Raw genomic sequence first — 18,070 nt, 5'->3', positions numbered from 1 at the left:
TGAGCAGAGAGAGAGACAGAGACAGAGACAGAGAGAGAGGTGTTGATCGTTTGGGTCGTCAATGATCAGGCCCCACTTCCACGGCGTCGTTTGCCATCCATGCTGGCCGTCTTCAGCCGCTGTTCGAATGTCTTCACAGGAGGCCATGCCCCGTCGAGCTGGCATGCGCGTGCAGTGAGCCGGATCTTGCGCCCGCACTGCATGCCAACCGACGAAGACAAAGGCCAGGTGCAGGGGCTGGCTCAAGGTCGTGCAAACAGCCGCCAACGACGTGGCATCATGAAGCAGAATGAGCGAGCTAAGGGGGACGATCAAGAACCCACCTCCGCCCGTCTTGCTTGCTGCTTTGTCGGGAACCAGTTGTGTGTGAAAGGCCACCTGGCAGGCCCCGCTCTATCTACTCTGATCTGTCCTCTCTCCCCGGCATCGCGTTGATAGGGTCCTCTGCGGCGTCGTTGTCGTCGAAACTGGTCTAGCCTTTGGGCTTATTCTTGCCAGGCCTGCTGGCTACCGTCGGCCTGGCGTGCATACAGAAGAGGTGCAGAGTTGGGGCGTTGTAGCGTTTTCGGACCGCTGCTACTACGGTACCAGGCTCAGCTTCATCTCCAGCCACCCTCGACAGACAACAGCAGATTCTTGATTATGAATGCAGGCAGAGCAGGCAGAGCAGGCAGAGGAGGTGGGGGTACTCACCACGGTGCCGAAGGCCGACGGCGTTCAAGAGATCGAATGTGTTCGGAGGAGAGGACCCCGCAGGTCGGCCTCTCTCAGGCAGGGTTGGGAGACCGGCCTGCCTGCGAGCAAGCGAGCGAAGGGAGAACCGCGCGAGAGTCCAATACACGTACGTCCGCCGTCGTCGTCGTCGTCGAGGAACGCGCCATGGGCTTGCAGCGGACCCGACCCGAGCCGACTCGCTGAATGGGGTGCCAGGCCTTGCCAGCTCACAGCGGCACCGACGTGCGTGGTGACCATGACCCACAGTAGTAGTACCTGGCTTCTACGCACTGCGGATCGCCTGGCCGCTGCCGGCTTCATCGAGCTGGCCAGGCTAGGACAATCAGTCAATCGAGATCGATCAATTGCAGTCATCGTCGAAATGGAGCCGCAGGGCACGCGATAGGGGCGGAGGGGGGGAAAGAGTGGCGACCACCGAGAGGCCAGGTCAGGCAGCAGGAAGCAGATGGCGTGGCGTGGCATGCTGCTGCTGCTGCCGTGGCTGCTGGCTGCCACACTACTTTGCGCTGCGCTGCCTCTCTGTCTCTGGTTTGGGCGCGGGGCGCTCCCAATTTGGACTTTGCTTGGCCTGCCAGGCCAGCCAGGCCGGCCGGCCGTCTTTCTTGGCTCGGCAGGCACGCCGCGCGCGAGCCAGGTCAAGCTCAGATCAGTGAGAGAGAGCGGAACCAGGGCAGGCCAGGCCAGTCAGGGCGGCAGCTGGGCTGCACACCCGCCTTGGCAACCCGCGCCTCCAGTTGCAACCCACCATCGACAACATCACCACCATCACCACCATCACCACCCCACCAGCAACCCCATCGAACCCCATCTCCGGCCAGCTCTCCCCTCTCTACCCCTCTCTCCCCTTCACTCTCTCCCTCCTCGCCACCACCATCATCTACAACCGAGTCACCTCATTCCACTCGAATCCGCTCCACTCCACTCCACTCCATTCCACGCCTCTGGTCCACTCTCCACCTCCGCCTCGTCGATCAGCTTTCTCTGTGCCGACTTCTGCTGTCGCGCGCCGCAGCATACACACACTCTCTCATACAAGCCCCACACTCTTTGGCACCAACTCGCCCTAGCACGGCCGCCCACTCACCCACCTCGCACTTGCTCCTAGCACCCACGCTCGGACATCTGGCCCCCCCGACACACAACACACACCGCTACTCTCGTCGTCTTTGCTGGCCTCCCTCAGCCAGACGCCGACCGTCTCCTGTTCTGGTCTGATCTGCTCAGTCCAACATCAACCCAGCCGATCAGCGTTGTCCAGCAACTCGCCGACAACCAACGCAGCCTCGACTCTTACTCGCCACCCCTCACCCTCCTTCATCACGTCCGTCATACACCTCCATCTTCGCTCGCAGCTCGTCGTCCGCTTGCTCTGGTAGCAACCGCCCTCTGAAGCCTGCGTTCAGAACCTCGTCCCACGCCTCGACCTTCACCCGAGTGCCTCGCTGGCCCAGTCACTCGGAGCTTCGTCTCGCTTCCCACCTTCCCTCTCTCGTCCCTTCTTCGCTCGCCCTTGACCCCTCGACCGTTTGCCTCCTCGGCGACAAAGAAGACCCGCCTCACTCGAACCGACACTCCCGCCTCCGACAGACAGACCCTCCGCCCTTCTTCCGCCCCCTCCTGCCGCCTCACACTCGCTTCTTCTCGTGCCGGACATGAGCAAGAACTCGATCATGAGCGGCAGCTTCAGACAGCCCTACGGCCCACCACCGCCGGCGCAAGGCATCTCCCGCCTCTGGTCCTGGATCCCCAGATCGTGGTCCTGCCGCCTCTTCCTCCTCATCACCCTGGGCGAGGCCGCCGTCAACATCTCGATCGAAGGCGTCCTCCTCGCCCGGTATCGTCTCCACAAGCAGATCACCACCGGCACCGCCAGCGTGCTCGAGGGCGCCAAGTCCCAGGCGCTCCCCGTCTTTGTCATGGTCTTTGCCATCGCGCACGCCTACCAGATGCTCCTGGCCATCGACGCCGTCGTCAACCGCAACACGATTCTGGTCATCAGCCTGCTCGTCTTCAACCTGTGCTTGTGAGTCCTCGTCGCCATCGTCGCCGTCGTCGATTGGTTGCTGCCGCGGCACTGCCGCCGGGCCGGGATGCGAGCAGCGCAGCTGACCTGTCCCTGCCTCCCCGCCCTCCCCCCGCTCTCTTCTGTCCGCCAGCCTCGTTTACTCCGTCATCCAGATCCAGGAGATCCGGGACGTGCTCGGCGACGGAGTGCTCGAAGGCAGCGCGCAGACGGTGCCCGTCCAGATTCTGACGGGCGCCATCCCGATCGTGATCGGCGTCGCCGAGATCGCGTTCATCATCCTCGGCTGGCAGATGTGGAAGGAGTTTGGCTGGCAGATCTACAAGAAGATTGGCGCCGACCGCGGCCTCAAGCGCGCCTACCTCCACTACCAGATCTTCCTCGCCCTGCTCAAGTTCGACTTCTTCATCTTCATCGCCTTCTGCATTCAGCTCATCCTCGTGGTGCAGCAGATTGGCCTGGCGGAGCGCATCATCACGATGGTCTCGGCGCCCTTTACCCTGATCATCCTCTGCTTTGCCATGTGGTCGGTGCGCCAGGAGCTGCGGTGGGGCATGTCGCTCTTCACCGTCGGGCTGGCGGGCGCCATGACCTACTTCAGCTACAAGCTGATCCGCATCTGGCAGGGGCGGACGGGCCTCTACCAGGAGGTCTACAAGAGCCTCACGACGTTTTCCGTGCTGGCCATTCTCATGATCCTCGTGACGGTGGCCATGACGATACGGTGCACGCGCAACTTTGACCGCGGCCTCAAGAACGCCATCGGGCGGCACTCGCGGGAAAAGCAGATGGCGCGACAGCAGGGCCTCATTGTCGGCTACGACGGCAAGGCGCTGACGCCGCTCGGCGACGGAAGCACCAGCGTGCTGCACCTGCAACCACGGCTCAGCATCGATTGAGCAGCGCATCGGAAGGGAAACCGGGGGCGCGAGGGTTTGCTCCGGCAGCTTCGACGCCTTCCCCTCTTCTCCTTTCGTCTGCCACTTGCGGCGCGTGCGCACGCGCGCGCCTCTTGAAAGCGGCCATAGGCTGGACCTGGCCAGGGGCGACGCGAGGCCTACCTGGTCGAATCGCTTTCCTCCGGCGACAGCCATCAAGCCGCTTTCGAGGACGAAGGCGGTGGCGTGGTCGGCCGTTTCGCGCGCACGACGTCGCTGATGGCACCCGGCTGTGCCAACGCGCTCGTCGGGCTCACACAGTCGACTTTCGCCATAGGACCACACCCCCCCACACCGCCCTGCCACGCCGCGGCGCGCCACGGCATCGATCGTCCGCCAGCTGTATCATGTTGCACGTCACGGGCTTCTTGTTGTTTCTTTTCCCCCCTCGCCGACGCGGTCTGCGCCGCCAGCGCCACCGCTGTCGGTGAGCCTATGGGACCCTGCTGTCCATATCGCCCTCTGCCTTCTTCCACCCGGGTCCTGCTTGTTCTTCGGTCTTGTCTATTGTTGGGAGGGTTCATCGTTCTGAGCGGTCATTGTCTAGTCGTCGTCGCTGTCGCCGTCGTCGCTCTCTGGTTGTATTTTTTGGTCTCATTAGTATCGCTGCGGCGCACCACGCCTGCGCGCGCCTGCAAGCTACACCACACTCGCTACAGTACCGTACCCTCTCGGCGGTTGCCACTCGCACGCCGTGAGTGGTGCGCGTGGTCAGAGGAGGAGAGAGGGAGCGGCGGCGGCGGTGCACGCCGAGGAGCGATGAATCGGAGCGGGATGGATGAGCTCGGCGCCGTGCTGATCGGACGAGGTTCATCGGGCGCTCGGCCGCGGGAGCCCAAGAGGGTCGGTGGGAGCTGGGAAGACGGAGAGAGAGCAAGGGGAGGCTTGTCGTAGGCTAGGCTGGGCCAGGCACGGCACGACGCCGTCGTCGGTGTTCAAAGAACCTGGCTGGGAACCCCGGCCGGCTTGGCCGTGTGCCTTCACTTCAAGCCCCAGGTCGCGTGCCCACCCACTCCGCCGCTCCTTGGAAGACGCGTCGGCGTCGGACTCACAGGTACGCCGCCCAGGCCAGACCTGTCCGTGCCATGGCTACGACGGATGGCAAGGCTGGTCAACTTCGAGCAGAGTTATTCTCGTCAACGCCAAGAAGCTTTCTGGCACGCCGCTGCGCGCGCCGCCTGGCCTGACGATACGGTGCTATACTCGACCTGCCTGCCTGCCTGCCTGACTGACTGCCTGGACGGGACCCGCGAGCGAGCGATGTTGAGCTTTGATTCTCTGCTGCAATGTGCAAGCAGGACGGGCACAGCCGACGGACCGACCGAACGACGTCGATGCCACCGCCGCTTGACCTCCACTGTGCGTGCGACGACGCCCGACTTTGCGGAATTGCGGTGCTACCGTACATACAGTACCTGCGGCAATCCGCCGTGGCGAGAAGCAAGAGAAGAATAAGAAGAAAAGGTGGACAGAGGAGAAAGAAGAACCAAGGCGTCGTTGCGACGATGGCCGACCGACCGACCGACCGAGCGCGCGTGCGTGCGTGCGTGCGTTCCTCGGTCATCTTTGTTGGCCTGCCGCTGCCTGCCATCGTTGGTCCGTCTGTGCAGGCTGGCCCCTATATTCTGGGATTGTTCCACGACAGACTGAGGCAGGGACAGAGACAGAGATAGAGAGGTGAGAGGTCAGAGGGATGCGCCAGCTCACCCTCAGCTCCGCTCACCTCTGGCCCTGTCGCTCCTGGCCTGTGCTTTCCATCGCTTGGATCTGCTTCGCTCGGCAAAGACGGGACGCTGCCCTGCCAACCCGACGGCGGCGGCGACCCGTTCATTGTCCCAGTCTCTTGTCGCTGCCTGCCTCGTTGCCGCAACATCAATCGACGACATGGAGCGGGTCATTACGGCCGACCAGGTGTCCACTCTGTGGCCGACGGGATGAGACGGATACCGCCATGGCAGCAACCGGGCGGGTGACGGAGGCAGGAGGGTGGTGGCGAGAGCCGGCCGGCCCGAGCGACGAGCGATTCAAGGTGGCGCTGGCATTCCGTCTTTAGGGCGCCCCTTGCGTTGGATTGGATCGTCGCTGCGTTGCGTTGACCCTGGCGGGCTGCGCTGCGCCGCTGCTCTTTTTTGGATTTCTTCGACGCTGCCTGGCTGCCTGGCTGCCCGCTGCTGCGCCCCCCTCGGGCTTGGCTTGGCTTTGGCTTTGGCTTTGGCTTGGTCTGGGCCAGACGACCCCGCAAACGCTCGCGCCCCCTAGCCTGGACTGCTGGCCGGCCCGCCTGTCATGCTGCCACCCTGGCTCGACCTCGTCCTGCAGCCCGCTCCCCTGCGCGCTCCTCCCGCCACCCGCCCATCCCCTCGTCCTCGTCTTCGCCCTCGTCCTCCGCCTCGTCCCCCGCCCCCCCTCTTCCTCTCTTCCTAGCACATATACGCAAGCCACGCCGGCCGCTTGCACTCCTGTACCGCTCGTGCCTCACATCGACGTCCCGCTTGCACCCTGAGCAAGCAAGTCGACCTGCCCAATTGGACACGCCTCGCCATCTCACTCCATCCCTCCCTCGTTTCCCCCCCGCGCTCCCAACTCGACAACCATCCGACCAGGCCGCCATCGAACGACGCCCGCCCGCCTCGTCCGACCCCCCCTTTTCGCCCTGCCTCGTCTCTCGACCCCGCATCGCTAGCCACCCTGGACCCCGGCCGTCGATCGGCAGGCCGACCTTGCCTCTTGTCGATCCACCTCCTCGCTGCTCACCCCACCCTGGCCTCGCACCCTGGCTAATCTTGGCAACTTCAACCCTGGCGTACGCCGTGCCTTGGATCGACATCTCAGCCGTCAGACCGTCGAACCCCCCCGCGCGAAACCCTTGCGCCCGCCCTCGCCCTCTCGTCGGGCCTTGCAACGACCATCTCCCCTGCCTCACAAGCCTTGGCTGGCGCGGTATCCCATCGCCGCCCTCTTTCGCCTCGCAGGTCCCGGCCCTCCCTACGCGCCGCCATAGGGCGTGCTCCAGCCCTGCCTGTCTGACCTTGATCGTGGATCTCACACAAACAACAGCGTGGGCCATCGACCGCTTCGATACTCGAGGCACACGCCCACTCGAGCTCGACCTGGGCTAGACGCCGGCAGCAAAGGCATTGTTGGCATCAACCTGGGAACTGCACTTTGCTGGTCACCGTCCCCGACGCCTTCATCTTTCGCTCTTCCACCATCGCCCCAGACGCCCGTCCCACACCACTGCAACCAGCGGCACCATAGCCTTGCACCTTCGCGCTCCTTCGTCCTGCCAGGTCAACCACCTACACCTGACGCTCGACCTCGCCAAGGCACCACTTAGGGTTCTTGGTCGCCTCCTGAGCGACCATGTCCAGCGTCTGATCTGCGAGCTGCTCCGCTACACACCTCTAGCCCCATCCATCATCCCTTACGAGCCCTGCCGCCCATCTCCCGGCCCCCGCTCGCGGCCATGACCGACTATGCGCAGCACGGCTACGGCGCCGCACCACCAGCGCCGCGAGACGAAGGCGGCAACATGGCCGGGTTCGGCCTGCGGCGCTTCCAGCGCGACGCAGAGGACCAGGAACGGGTACGTCAGCGTGCGCTCTGGGAGCAGGAGGAGTGCGCTCGCATCGAACTCGAAAGACGACACCACCACCAGCTGCTCTACCAACAGCAGCAACAGCAAGAGCAGCAGCAGCAGTGGGAAGCGGACCAGAGATGGCAGCAGCAGCAGCAGCAGCAGCAGCAGCAGCAGGCCTTCAGCAGCAGCTACTTTCACCGCGACCAGCATGCGTACCCAGCCCCGGACGGCTATCACGCCGCGACAAGCCGAGGCGCTCATCACGGCGTGCACCGCAGCGACTCTGGGCACTCGCATGGTAGCGACAGCGCCGCCTACGAGACCGCCTACGCCGACTCTTCGGCCCTCTACGCATCTCCGGCAACGATACCCCCGCCTCTACCGAGCCTTGGGCAGCAGGCGTCTCACCACTATCCGGCTGCCCAGCCGCGGTCCAACACGCTCGACTCGAGCAGCTCCGGCTCAGTCCTTGGGCTGGCGTACGACCGCGACAGCGTCGCGATGACGGTCAGACCGAGAAACAGCGACCAGACCGTACACCGAGCGTCGTCAACGACGACATCGGGGCCGCACGATCCGAGCTACTGCAGCAATGACACGGTCGCGCCTGCGCGGCGGAGATCAAAGGCCTCGATGCACACGTCCTTTGACCGCGAGACTCGGTACGAAGACGACTTCGAGGAGGCCGAGGGCGACGATGACGACGACGACGACATCACGCCTTCGGGCTGGGCCACCGTCAGCCGTTTCAGCCATTTCGTCAGCTCCGATGCCGGGGCGTGGCGCTCCAATCACGGTGCAAGCAGCGACGACGACCGAATGCCTGCGCTGCCTTCGATACCCGGGCCGCCCGCGCCGAAGAATCACAACCGCGCGACAATGTTTGTCGAGGAACTGCCCAAGGCCAAGTGCGCCGACTGCGGCGAGCTCTTCAGCTTCGAGGAGCTGTCCGACCATTCGTGCATCCCGCGCGGTCCCAGCCAGGCGTCGATGCTCACCATCAAAGTGCCGTCGCCCAGCCTTGACTTCGGCCCAAGCACGCCGAGCACGCCCTCGACTGCCGGGCTGGGACCGCGGTCTCCCTTCTTCGACAAGTACCAGCACGTGGTGGGCGACAATGGGCGGCTCAGCCCGGCCTTTGCCGTCTCGACGCCTGGCTCGACGCGCTCCGAGTTCCTGTCGAGATTCGAGGGCAGCGGCAGCAGCAGCGCCTCTGCCGCCACGTCGCCGATCGATCCGACCCATGCGCCACCGACCTCCAAGGGCAGCGTACCTGCGCTGGTCGAGCCTGCCGCGACGGGCATGCAGCGATCGGCCAGCGATGGCGAACGCGAGGCGCTCGAGCGGAGGCGGATGATCGAGCAGCAGCGGGCCGCCAAGAAGCAGGCGAGCGCTGCGGCGGCTGCCACCACCGTCATGGCCGCCTTGCGCCTGCAGAAGGCGGGCAGAGACCACCAGGCGGGCCAGGAACGGGCAGCGGGCTCCAGCTCGGCCAGAGACGCTGCTAGGCCGCAGGGTCGGGACGTACCTCATCTCAAGCAGCCGTCGTCGTCCTCGGTCTCGAGCCACGCATCGTCACACCTCGACCCGGTCTTTCCCAGCGGAAACGGCTCGGCTCGACAGCGGCAGCACAGCGATGGCACGACGAGCAGCGCCGCTCTGACGCCGAGCTCGAGCTACGACCGTTTCACCGAGACGACGTCGTCGCCGGCCACGACGTCGTACAGCCCGGTCGCGGCGACGGCACGCAGCGGCGTGAGCAGGTCGGGCACCAAGGTCGAGATTGACCTGGCGGGCATCGAGGATCTCATGAAGGGCCTCACGGCGAGCCCGCAGTCCATGTCCAAGGATCTCGGCGCGGACCCAAAGGCAGGGCGTCGCGGCGGCGACCGCGACGGCGGCGACGGCCATATCAACGACGACGACGACGACGACGAGCATGGCGACGACACGCGAGGCCCTGCCGGACGCTCGACCTCGACATCGTCAGACGTGTCCGAGAGGCAGCGCAAGGAGCGCGAGCGGCAGCGGGAGCGGGAGCGGCAAGAGGAGCTGGAGCGGGAGGTGCGGCGGCGGCGGGAGCGGGACCTGGATCGGGAGATTGAGAGGCTCAAGGAAAAGGAAAAGATCCGCCAGCTGCTCAAGCTGCAGAAGCGGGAGCGCGAGGCCAAGAAGCGCGAGGCGAAGCGGTGCTGCATCTGCCAATGCTCGCTGTCGTCGAGCCGGACGCCGTTTGTGGAGCGGGACGGCAAGCTGCTGTGCGCCAAGGACTGGAAGGAGCTGTACCTGCCCAAGTGCCGCAAGTGCGGGCTGTCGGTGGAGCGCGGGGCGGTCAAGGCGTCGGACGGTGCGCTCAAGGGCGTCTTCCACCGGTCCTGCTTCAGCTGCTTCCGGTGCGACGGCGCGTTCGACGACGGCAGCTTCTACGTGCACGGTAACCAGCCCTACTGCGCGCGGCACTACCACGAGGCCAACGGCAGCGTGTGCCGGTCGTGCGGGCGGGGCGTCGAGGGCGACTGCCGCCAGACGGAGGCGGGCGACCGCTTCCATCCGCAGTGCTTCCGGTGCGAGTACGACAGCAAGGGCCTCGTGTGCCGCCAGTTGCTCGACGAGTACTTCAACGTCGACGGCCGCCGGCTGTGCGAGGCGCACGCGGGCAAGGTCAGCCGGCGCCTCGAGCGGCAGGGCAAGCGCGGCCTCGACCTCAAGGCCGACCGGCGCCGCACCATGCTTCGCGTCGTCTGAGGCGGCCCACCTCACGCATCCGACCTCGTCAAGCATCACCCCATCCCAGCTGCTACCTACTGCTACTACTATCACTCTTGCTCTCTCGCTCTCTGCTGCCATTACCACGCCCCTGACTCGGAGCGATACCTATACCCTAGTCGACTCGCTGCTGGCCTCGCATGCTCTACTACTCGTCCCTACTGGTACTACTGCATGCGACGTGCGGCCAGCCATGTTGTTGCTGCTGCTACCGTATGTACCCCTGTCACCGCACCGCCATGCCTCGATGGTGGCAATGGCCTTTGTCAATCCACACTCCTTTCCCCGTTCATCGGCCCGTGGGGCTCCTGGTTTGGCTCTGACGGCGACGCAGGCGACGACAAGGGGATGAGTTGGGATGGGATGCGATGCAGGTGCCAGTCGGCAAACCGAGTGCGCGGCGAGGGGCATGTGGTGTTGGGATGACTTGGTCGAGATTGAGTCGAGTCAGAGGCTAGTCAGGACACGACGGTGGTGGTGGTGGCAGGCCAGGCCAGGCCAGGCCAGGGTGGCGATGACTCGAGGGCGCGTGTCCGGGGTCGGATCAGACGCGCCCGGCCAGGCCTGGCCCGCCTGGTTGGCCGTCAAAAGCGAAAGCGAAAGCAAGGGAAGGCGTCGGAAGTGGAGGGAACGACGACAGGATGATGGGTGGACCCTGGATCCCTATGGCCCGCCCGCCCGACCGACCTTGGTTGGATACGATGATTTGACATGGCGGCGGAAGAGGAACGACGAGCGTATGGAGCCTAACTCCGAGGCAGCGTCGGGTGCTAGCTGTTGCAAGCAAGAGGGCGCGCCCAAGCAAGGGCATGCACCCGACTGACAGCACCGCCTGGCCTGGCCTGACCCGCTGGCGACGTCTTCGGATGGCAGCACGCCGGGAGCGGGCGGGCGTGAGTCATGGATCGCCCCCTCTCGCTCCGACTGCCGCAGAGGCGCGCACGCACGTCGATCCGCCATACAGGACCTTGCCGTGCGTGGGCTTCAAGGCCGAGGGGCAACGGGCGAGGTGGCCCTGAGTGCCAAATCTGAGGCTGGTTGGCTAGGGCTCTTGCTGCTGGCAAGCAAGCTGCCTCGCCGCCGTATGTCCGCGACGTCGGGATTTCACGCCCTGCCCTGCCCTGCCCTGCCCAGCTGCAACCCAGCCGCCCGGCCCACGCCACCGCGTCGCCGCCGACCCCGAAAAGTCAAAAGTGCAACCACAGAGAGGCCGGTCGGTCAGGGTGCCCCTTGGCCCTTTTCCATCTCGTTCGTCTCTTCGCCATCACCAACTTCGCCACCACCAACACCATCCTCCTCGCCACTACCTTGTCCACCACCGGCAACACCGCCATCCCCGCATTGCAGCACCCACCTCACCAGCACCGCACCTCCGTCACATCCAGTCTGGATCACAACCAGTCGCCCCGACAGCCAATCACCCCGTCATCCACCCACCCACCGCCGTCGCCAACATTGCCAGCTAGCAGCACCCACCGCTCTCTGCCTCTCAGCAGCACAGTCTCGCCAAAGGCGACCTTGCGGGACACCTTCCCCCGCCATCCATCCCTCGCTCCATCGACCCCTTGCTCGATGCGCAGCTCCTCTTGCCTCGAATCCTCCACCCCCACGCATCCCCTCCGCCACCGCGAACACCATCCCCTCTCACCGCAAGAGCCGCCACCCGACGCACTCGCCGCCCCATCATCTCCCTTCCGCCTAACTCCCTCTGAACGCGGCAGCCCCACCGAGTTCATCCGTCAGGCGCTGGCAAACACCCAGTGGCCTTCCTCTCCCCCTCCCCAAAAGCCCGCCATTCGCCACCACTTTGACCCCCTCGAGGCCCTCGCCTCGCCCCGTCCATTCCCGGCTGCACCCGCCGACCGGGCTCGGGAAGCTGGCGCAGAATCCGCTCTGCATCAGCACGACATCCCCGTCACTTCTCTCGACCTTGCCGCAGCCGTACTCGCACACGTCGCCGCCACCGCCACAGACAACGCCCCGCTCACTCCCTCGGCGGACCGCTCGCCCGCAGAAGGCTACTTTAGCGACTCGGTCGACTCGCCCGCATCCGCGCGCGACTTCCTCACCTCGCCCTCGCTCTTTGACGACTGCGACTTCGACTTTGAGAGCCAGGGGCGTCCGCTCCTCCCCCTCTTCCCCGGTACCACCTTTGACAGCCAGGTCAACGAGGCGCTGCCCCACGATCTCATCGACGACTCCACCGCCTACGAGCACGCCGAGCAGCAGCAGCAGCAGCAGCAGCCACTGCGGCCTGCCTCGCCGTCGCCACAGGCCAACGACATGGGTCAGCGCCAGTCTTTGCCGCAGAACGAGCTCGGTCCGCAGCAGGTCCACGCCGGCCAGGCCGGCCGCGGGACGATGATGGACGAGCTGCGGAAGCAGGGCCTGTCTTGCTACGTCGTAGAGCCCGACAGCGCCAAGTCGGCCGCGGCCCCTTTGACGCCGTACGAATCGGCATTCTACGCCGGCATCCGCACGCCATCAAAGGAGCTCGACGAGGGCCTGACCTCGGACAACCTCGACCGCGCCTCGATGGAGCACCACCTTCGAGCGCTCGTGGCGGACATTGGCGTGCTCAGCCAGAATGGGCTGCTGCACAACGGCGGCGACGGCGTCATGAGCAGCTCAGGGAACGCCTCCCGGCTCAACGACGCCGCCGCCCACGACGGCGGCCTGAGCCTATACGAGTCGATCGGGAGAGACAGTGCGTCGGTCGACGGGCACGACGGTGAGGGCACCGGCGTCAATCCGCGCAAGCGCACCTACTCGACGGCGTCGTCCTCGACCGCCACGCCGGAGCGCGACTCTGCGAGCCCGTCGAAGAAGTACATCCAGACGGGCAAGGTCGCCGCCACGACGGCCAAGCTGCCCAAGGGCCGGCGCTTCCAGTGCGAGGTGTGCCAGAAGTGGTTTGACCGCGCGTTCAACCTCAAGACGCACATGTACACCCACGAGAACCCCGACGCGAGGGCCAAGAACTTTATCTGCCCGGACCCCGACTGCGGCAAGCCGTTTGCGCGCAAGCACGACATGAACCGCCACCATACGACGGTGCACCTCAAGACGGTGAGGCGGTCGTCGCCGCCGAAAAAGTCGCCCACCGCCTCGGCCCACGAGGACGAGCAGGGCTAGACGGCGTCGAACGCCTCCCCTTTGACCACTCCATTGCACAGTGAGTTGCCCGCCAGGTCAAGGGAATCCCCCTCACCCTTGCCCGCTCCCCCGGCTGGTCGGCTCTACCACAAGGCACCCAACTCACCGCTGCAGTCGTTCCTGCGATCTTCGATGTCTATCCGTCCAGCCAGCCGCCTCTTTTTTATCGGCGCTCAGCCTTGGACATCCAATCACCGCGGCGTCCAGCCATGGCGTCCGCCGCGTCAACGAGGCCACGCAGCCCTGCTTGCCGCTCGACACAATACCGTCGACAGCGCTGGCCATGAGCGCACCGCATCCCTTCGCACGTCGCCCTTGTTCTTGGTCCTACCAGGACGTCAACGGAGCCACATCGTCGCTCTTCAAGTCGGCGTAGCCACCCCGCCCTCGCGGCAACAAGTGCGACACCGGTCCCACGCTCGCACACGGCACTCCGCTGCCCGAAGAGCCATCGATTCTCGTACCGCTTGCGACCCTGGCGCCGCCCGTCTCCCGGCGATACTGCAAGCTGATACTGCGCGAGCCGCCTGGCCTGCTTGCATGCCTCGGCGCCATCCCCGCGGGTCCTCTGCGTCGTCGACGACCACCCAGATCCGGCCGACAGCTCGCGAGCGCAAGGCCGCGGCCCTGTTCTACCCCGCATCGACACGGGTGTGTCTGCGTTCGCACTCGTTGCCCAGCTCGGACCTTGACCACGTGTATCCGCGAAGTACGAGACCACCCATCTATGTTGCGTCGGCTCTTTGCCCTTTTCCCTCTCCGTCGCAGCCCGTGACCGTCTATGAATCGATTCGCCGACCTCCTGGCTCCCACCCACCTACTTAGCTGGACGGCAGCCACTTCCCTGCCCTCGCCCTCGCTTTTCGCTGTAGGACCGTTTGTTGAATCTGCTTTGCATTTCCATCTGTCTCCGTCCGGCCGTCCGGATTCATGCCGACCTGCTCCGAGGACTGGCAGTCTGTCTCCCGCCCTCGAGGGTGACCCCGTGGTCGTGAGTTGGGGGAGGATTGACTATCGGTGGAGTGAGGAGCCCGCATGAAGCGGCCAAGGGCGGACGAGGATGGACGAGCCAGTCGGCGTCTGTACGTGCTCTAGGTCCGTCTCGTCCTCTTCCGCTGTAACCGGCGGCGGCGGTTCGGACCGGCCAAATTGAGTCGAGGCGAGTCGAGACGAGACGAGAAGTGTGGGGAAGAAGTGTGGGGATAGCGTTCGCGTTGGCGTCGCGTGGTGGCTGGATACGGTCGAGGCCTCGTGCCACGCCGGCTAACGGGCCTGTCCTGCGGCTTGGGACCCGGCTTGGACCTCGGCGTGGTCAATCTACCGTGCGGACACACCGTACCGTACCGTGTGTGCGTTGGTGATATCTCCCGCCGCAACTGCCTGCCTGCCTGCCTGTCTGCTTTGGTGCTCGGACGGTGGCTTTGTCTGGGGCATGGCATGGCACGGCCTCATGGCCTGGCCAGGCGTGGCGTGGCGTGGCGTTGGGGCCTTGGTTGTGGCAGCGACGCGACCTAGCCTGCTGCCTGGTCGGCACGAGGGTCCGGCTGGCGTGGGGGAGACGCAGGCGAGGCGAGGCGAGGCGAGGCGAGGCCAGTCAGGGCCCGCTCTGTGGGCAGACAGGCTTGCAAGCAAGGCAGGCCCGTCAGGGTCCTGGCCGCTTGATGCCGTCCCCTGCCGTCCCCTGCCCTAGCCAGGCCTCGCCTGGCCCTGACTCCGCCCTGCCTCTGCGCTGCGCTGCCCTGCCCTGCCCGGCGCTGCAGGTTTTTTTCTTCTCATCAAACATCATCATCGACGTCGGCCCTTTTTCGGCTTTATCCTCGCCCTCTTCGTCCCGGACGTCTGCCCGCGGCCATCCTCCTCCTCCTCCGGCCTAGCCTCTCTCTGTCCCCTCTCCCCCTCCACCCTCGCCGTTGCCGTCGCCATCACCACGGCCTCACGCTGTCCCTTCCTCACCTACCGCCCTGTACATACCCATCCTCCTCCAGTCATCTCCAATACGGCCGCAGCACTTGACCCTCGACAGCCTCTGTTTGACAGCTCCGCCTCGACAGGCAAACAAGCAAAAGGGACCTGGATTTCAAACTCTACGCTGCCTCGCGCGCTCGCTCGCTTGCTGTAAGGTCCAACACCCTCTGCCTAGACCATCGCAAGGCCCACCCGGTCCGACGACCGGCCAACCGACGCTATCAGCGGACCGATCTCGGCCGCACCCCCGGTACCAGTCATGGCGACCGAGAAGCGGTATCCCTTCTGGCTCGGCGGCGCGTCGGCCTCGATCGCCGCCTTCTTCACCCACCCGCTCGACCTCACAAAGACGCGCATGCAGACCGCCTCGTCCAAACAGGGCATGCTCCCCCTCCTCGTCAACACCTTCAAGACGGAGGGCTACCGAGGGTGGTACGTCGGTCTCAGCGCCAGCCTGCTCAGGCAGATGACGTACAGCGTCACAAGGTGAGCAGGCCCTTGTCCTAGTCTCTTTTCTATCCCCTTCTTCTGTCGTCGTCGTCGTCGTCATCGTTCTGCAGCGCTGACCGCCAACGCCCTGCCCACGCTCAGATTCGGAGCATACGACAAGTTCAAGCAGATGGCGAGATCTCCGGGCGACGATCCAAAGAAACCCATGCCAGCGTGGAAGATGGCCCTCTGTGCGAGCGCTGCCGGTGCCGCGGGCGGACTGGCGGGCAACCCGGCAGGTGAGCATCTCGGTTGCTCCGGTGTTTGAGCGCCTCTGCTGCCGCGTCGCCCTATGCTGACCAAGGTGTCCCTCGTACCGCGCCCGCAGACATCATCCTCGTACGAATGACGTCCGACGTCAACAAGCCACCAAGCGAGGTGAGTCGTCGCTGTGACGGAGCGCGCGGGGGAGGACGAGGGGCCATCGCTGACCATCTCTCGCATCGCATTCCACCACATCGCCTCTCTCGACCAACAGCAATACAAGTACCGCAACGCGCTGCAGGGAGTGGCGAGGATGACGAGGGAGGAGGGCGTAGGGAGCCTGTTCCGCGGCCTCGGGCCCAACACGGTGCGAGCCATTCTGATGAACGCGAGCCAGCTTACAACGTGAGTGCCTCGCCCTGCCCCGCCGCGTTGGCCGACGGGCGATGCTTTGGTGGTTGTCGGTCATTGACGCGGCCAATCCTGACCCGCCCTCTGTGCTCTCATCTCCCACAGATACGACTTTTTCAAGAACACGCTCCTCTCCTCGGGTTTCTTTCAGGAGGGCACGCTGCTGCACTTTAGCGCCTCCTTTATGGCGGGGACCGTTGCGACGACGGTCTGCTCGCCTGCCGAGTGAGTGCGCGTGCGCGCAGAGACAGTGGTGGGGACCCCGCGCGCCTTGAGGGGCTCGAGCACCGGGAGCTGACACTCTTACCTTCTCCTCCCTTTGCTTCTACATCGCCGCCGGCTCCAGCGTGATCAAGTCGAGGGTGATGAATGCGAGCGGGACCGGGCAAGGGATCCTGGGCACGTTGACAAAGTCGCTCCGGAAAGAGGGGCCCGCCTTCCTCTTTCGCGGCTGGACGCCGGCGTGGATGCGCCTCTCGCCGAATGTGGGTTTCGTCGGGCTCCGTCGATACGTTATCAGCCTGGAGCGGCCTCGACAGCATACTGACGTGGCGCAACGCCTTGCCTCTCTACCCTGGGTCGCAACGACAACAGACCATCATCGTCTTTGTCGTCCTGGAAAAGCTACGGCTCGTCGTCGACTGGACAAGAGAGCGGAAACCGACCGCACCGTCCTCGCCGTCGTCCTCGTCGGGTGGCATCCAGACAAGATCTTAGGATCAGCACGCAAGCCGGCCTGCCTTCGACCCGCATCACCTCGGAAGTCACCGCCCACCCGCACGCACGCACGCACGCACGCACGCACGTACCTGATGATTGGCGACGCGTCTGCCACAACGACGACGATAGATATAGACGCATGTGCGCACGTCTTCTGCTTTGCTTGCATAGACTCTAGAGAATCGCATCGCATCGCACCGCATCGCATCGCTGCCTGCGCTGCTGAGCGGAAAGGAAAGCGTGTGCAGATGGAGAGCGTGGGTGGGTGGAGGAAGGGTGCAGGGCAGGGCACGGGTTCGGGTTGAGAAGAAGGAGAAACAGCCGCCGACTCCCGAGGAAAAGGAAAAAAAACGGAGAGGGTCAGCCTTAGTCAGGCCTGACGGTGCGGAAGCGAGGGTTTTCACCTCTCGTCACTCCACACCGCCCCAACCGGCCCCACCTGGGCTGGCCAGCCTCAGCACACGCACATCTCGACCTTCCACCACCATCGTCATCATTGTCAAGCTGCCCCATCGTCCCACATCACCGAACCGAATTACACCCGCCAAAGCAAGAGACAAGATGGCGTCCCGAAAGAACGATTCGTACCTGTACGTCCACCTCTCGCTCCTCCGTGTCCCAATCCTGCTTGCGCCGTCATCCTAACCCCCCCCCCCCCCCCACCCACCACTCTCGCTTCTGTCTCCTTGTTGGCTGGTCTGGGCTGGACAGGTCTGCCCAACCCGGATTCCTCACCTCTCCCAGCGGCGCAGGAGGCGCGCAGAAGCGTCCTCGATCCTGGTTCTCCCACTTCCTCGCCACCCAGGTCCTCGCGCCCGAGCACCGCGTCGGAAACCTCTCGATCCTCTGGGGCCTCTCGGTCTTCACCGCCGGCATCGTCTTTGTCCGTAAAGCCGGCGACCTCATCACGCCCGTCTTCTAATCCACCCTCGCTCTCTCTCCTCTCCCCTCTTGGAGACTCTGGTTCTTGCCATCGGGCGCAAAATGGGGCGGGAATGACGAGACGATGAGACGAGGAGGGACATCGCGCTTTTGTCGATACATCCTACCAACCGAGGTCGAGCCCCCCTCTTCCCGATATGG

The 18,070-nt window shown here is 64.9% G+C and overlaps 6 protein-coding genes across 6 annotated transcripts; all 6 read left to right on the top strand.

The window, feature by feature from the left end:
• Nucleotides 1-2,387: 2,387 nt before the first annotated feature.
• On the top strand, nt 2,388-3,657 carry PFL1_03551 (uncharacterized protein; the record flags this gene model as incomplete). The annotated part of the gene is made up of 2 exons (XM_007881071.1): nt 2,388-2,758; nt 2,892-3,657. The coding sequence occupies 2 exons, from the start codon at nt 2,388-2,390 to the stop codon at nt 3,655-3,657; spliced, it is 1,137 nt and encodes a 378-aa protein (XP_007879262.1).
• Nucleotides 3,658-4,982: 1,325 nt separating this feature from the next.
• Nucleotides 4,983-5,369, top strand: PFL1_03550 (uncharacterized protein; the record flags this gene model as incomplete). Its single annotated transcript, XM_007881070.1, has 1 exon — nt 4,983-5,369. One exon carries the CDS (start codon nt 4,983-4,985, stop codon nt 5,367-5,369), a length of 387 nt encoding a protein of 128 aa, XP_007879261.1.
• A 1,793-nt stretch (nt 5,370-7,162) lies between these two features.
• PFL1_03549 (uncharacterized protein) lies at nt 7,163-10,021 on the top strand (the record flags this gene model as incomplete). Its single annotated transcript, XM_007881069.1, has 1 exon — nt 7,163-10,021. One exon carries the CDS (start codon nt 7,163-7,165, stop codon nt 10,019-10,021), a length of 2,859 nt encoding a protein of 952 aa, XP_007879260.1.
• A 1,593-nt stretch (nt 10,022-11,614) lies between these two features.
• On the top strand, nt 11,615-13,177 carry PFL1_03548 (uncharacterized protein; the record flags this gene model as incomplete). The annotated part of the gene is made up of 1 exon (XM_007881068.1): nt 11,615-13,177. One exon carries the CDS (start codon nt 11,615-11,617, stop codon nt 13,175-13,177), a length of 1,563 nt encoding a protein of 520 aa, XP_007879259.1.
• Nucleotides 13,178-15,422: 2,245 nt separating this feature from the next.
• Nucleotides 15,423-16,984, top strand: PFL1_03547 (uncharacterized protein; the record flags this gene model as incomplete). The annotated part of the gene is made up of 7 exons (XM_007881067.1): nt 15,423-15,649; nt 15,755-15,891; nt 15,981-16,030; nt 16,131-16,261; nt 16,373-16,492; nt 16,614-16,752; nt 16,862-16,984. 7 exons carry the CDS (start codon nt 15,423-15,425, stop codon nt 16,982-16,984), a joined length of 927 nt encoding a protein of 308 aa, XP_007879258.1.
• Nucleotides 16,985-17,548: 564 nt separating this feature from the next.
• Nucleotides 17,549-17,909, top strand: PFL1_03546 (uncharacterized protein; the record flags this gene model as incomplete). The annotated part of the gene is made up of 2 exons (XM_007881066.1): nt 17,549-17,577; nt 17,699-17,909. The coding sequence occupies 2 exons, from the start codon at nt 17,549-17,551 to the stop codon at nt 17,907-17,909; spliced, it is 240 nt and encodes a 79-aa protein (XP_007879257.1).
• Nucleotides 17,910-18,070: the final 161 nt, after the last annotated feature.

This window comes from Pseudozyma flocculosa (genome assembly GCF_000417875.1).
Source record: "Pseudozyma flocculosa PF-1 unplaced genomic scaffold scaffold00011, whole genome shotgun sequence".
Lineage (NCBI taxonomy): Eukaryota > Fungi > Basidiomycota > Ustilaginomycetes > Ustilaginales > Ustilaginaceae > Pseudozyma > Pseudozyma flocculosa.
Note: the sequence above shows the minus strand (reverse complement) of the source record. Positions and strands in the feature narration are given on the sequence as shown.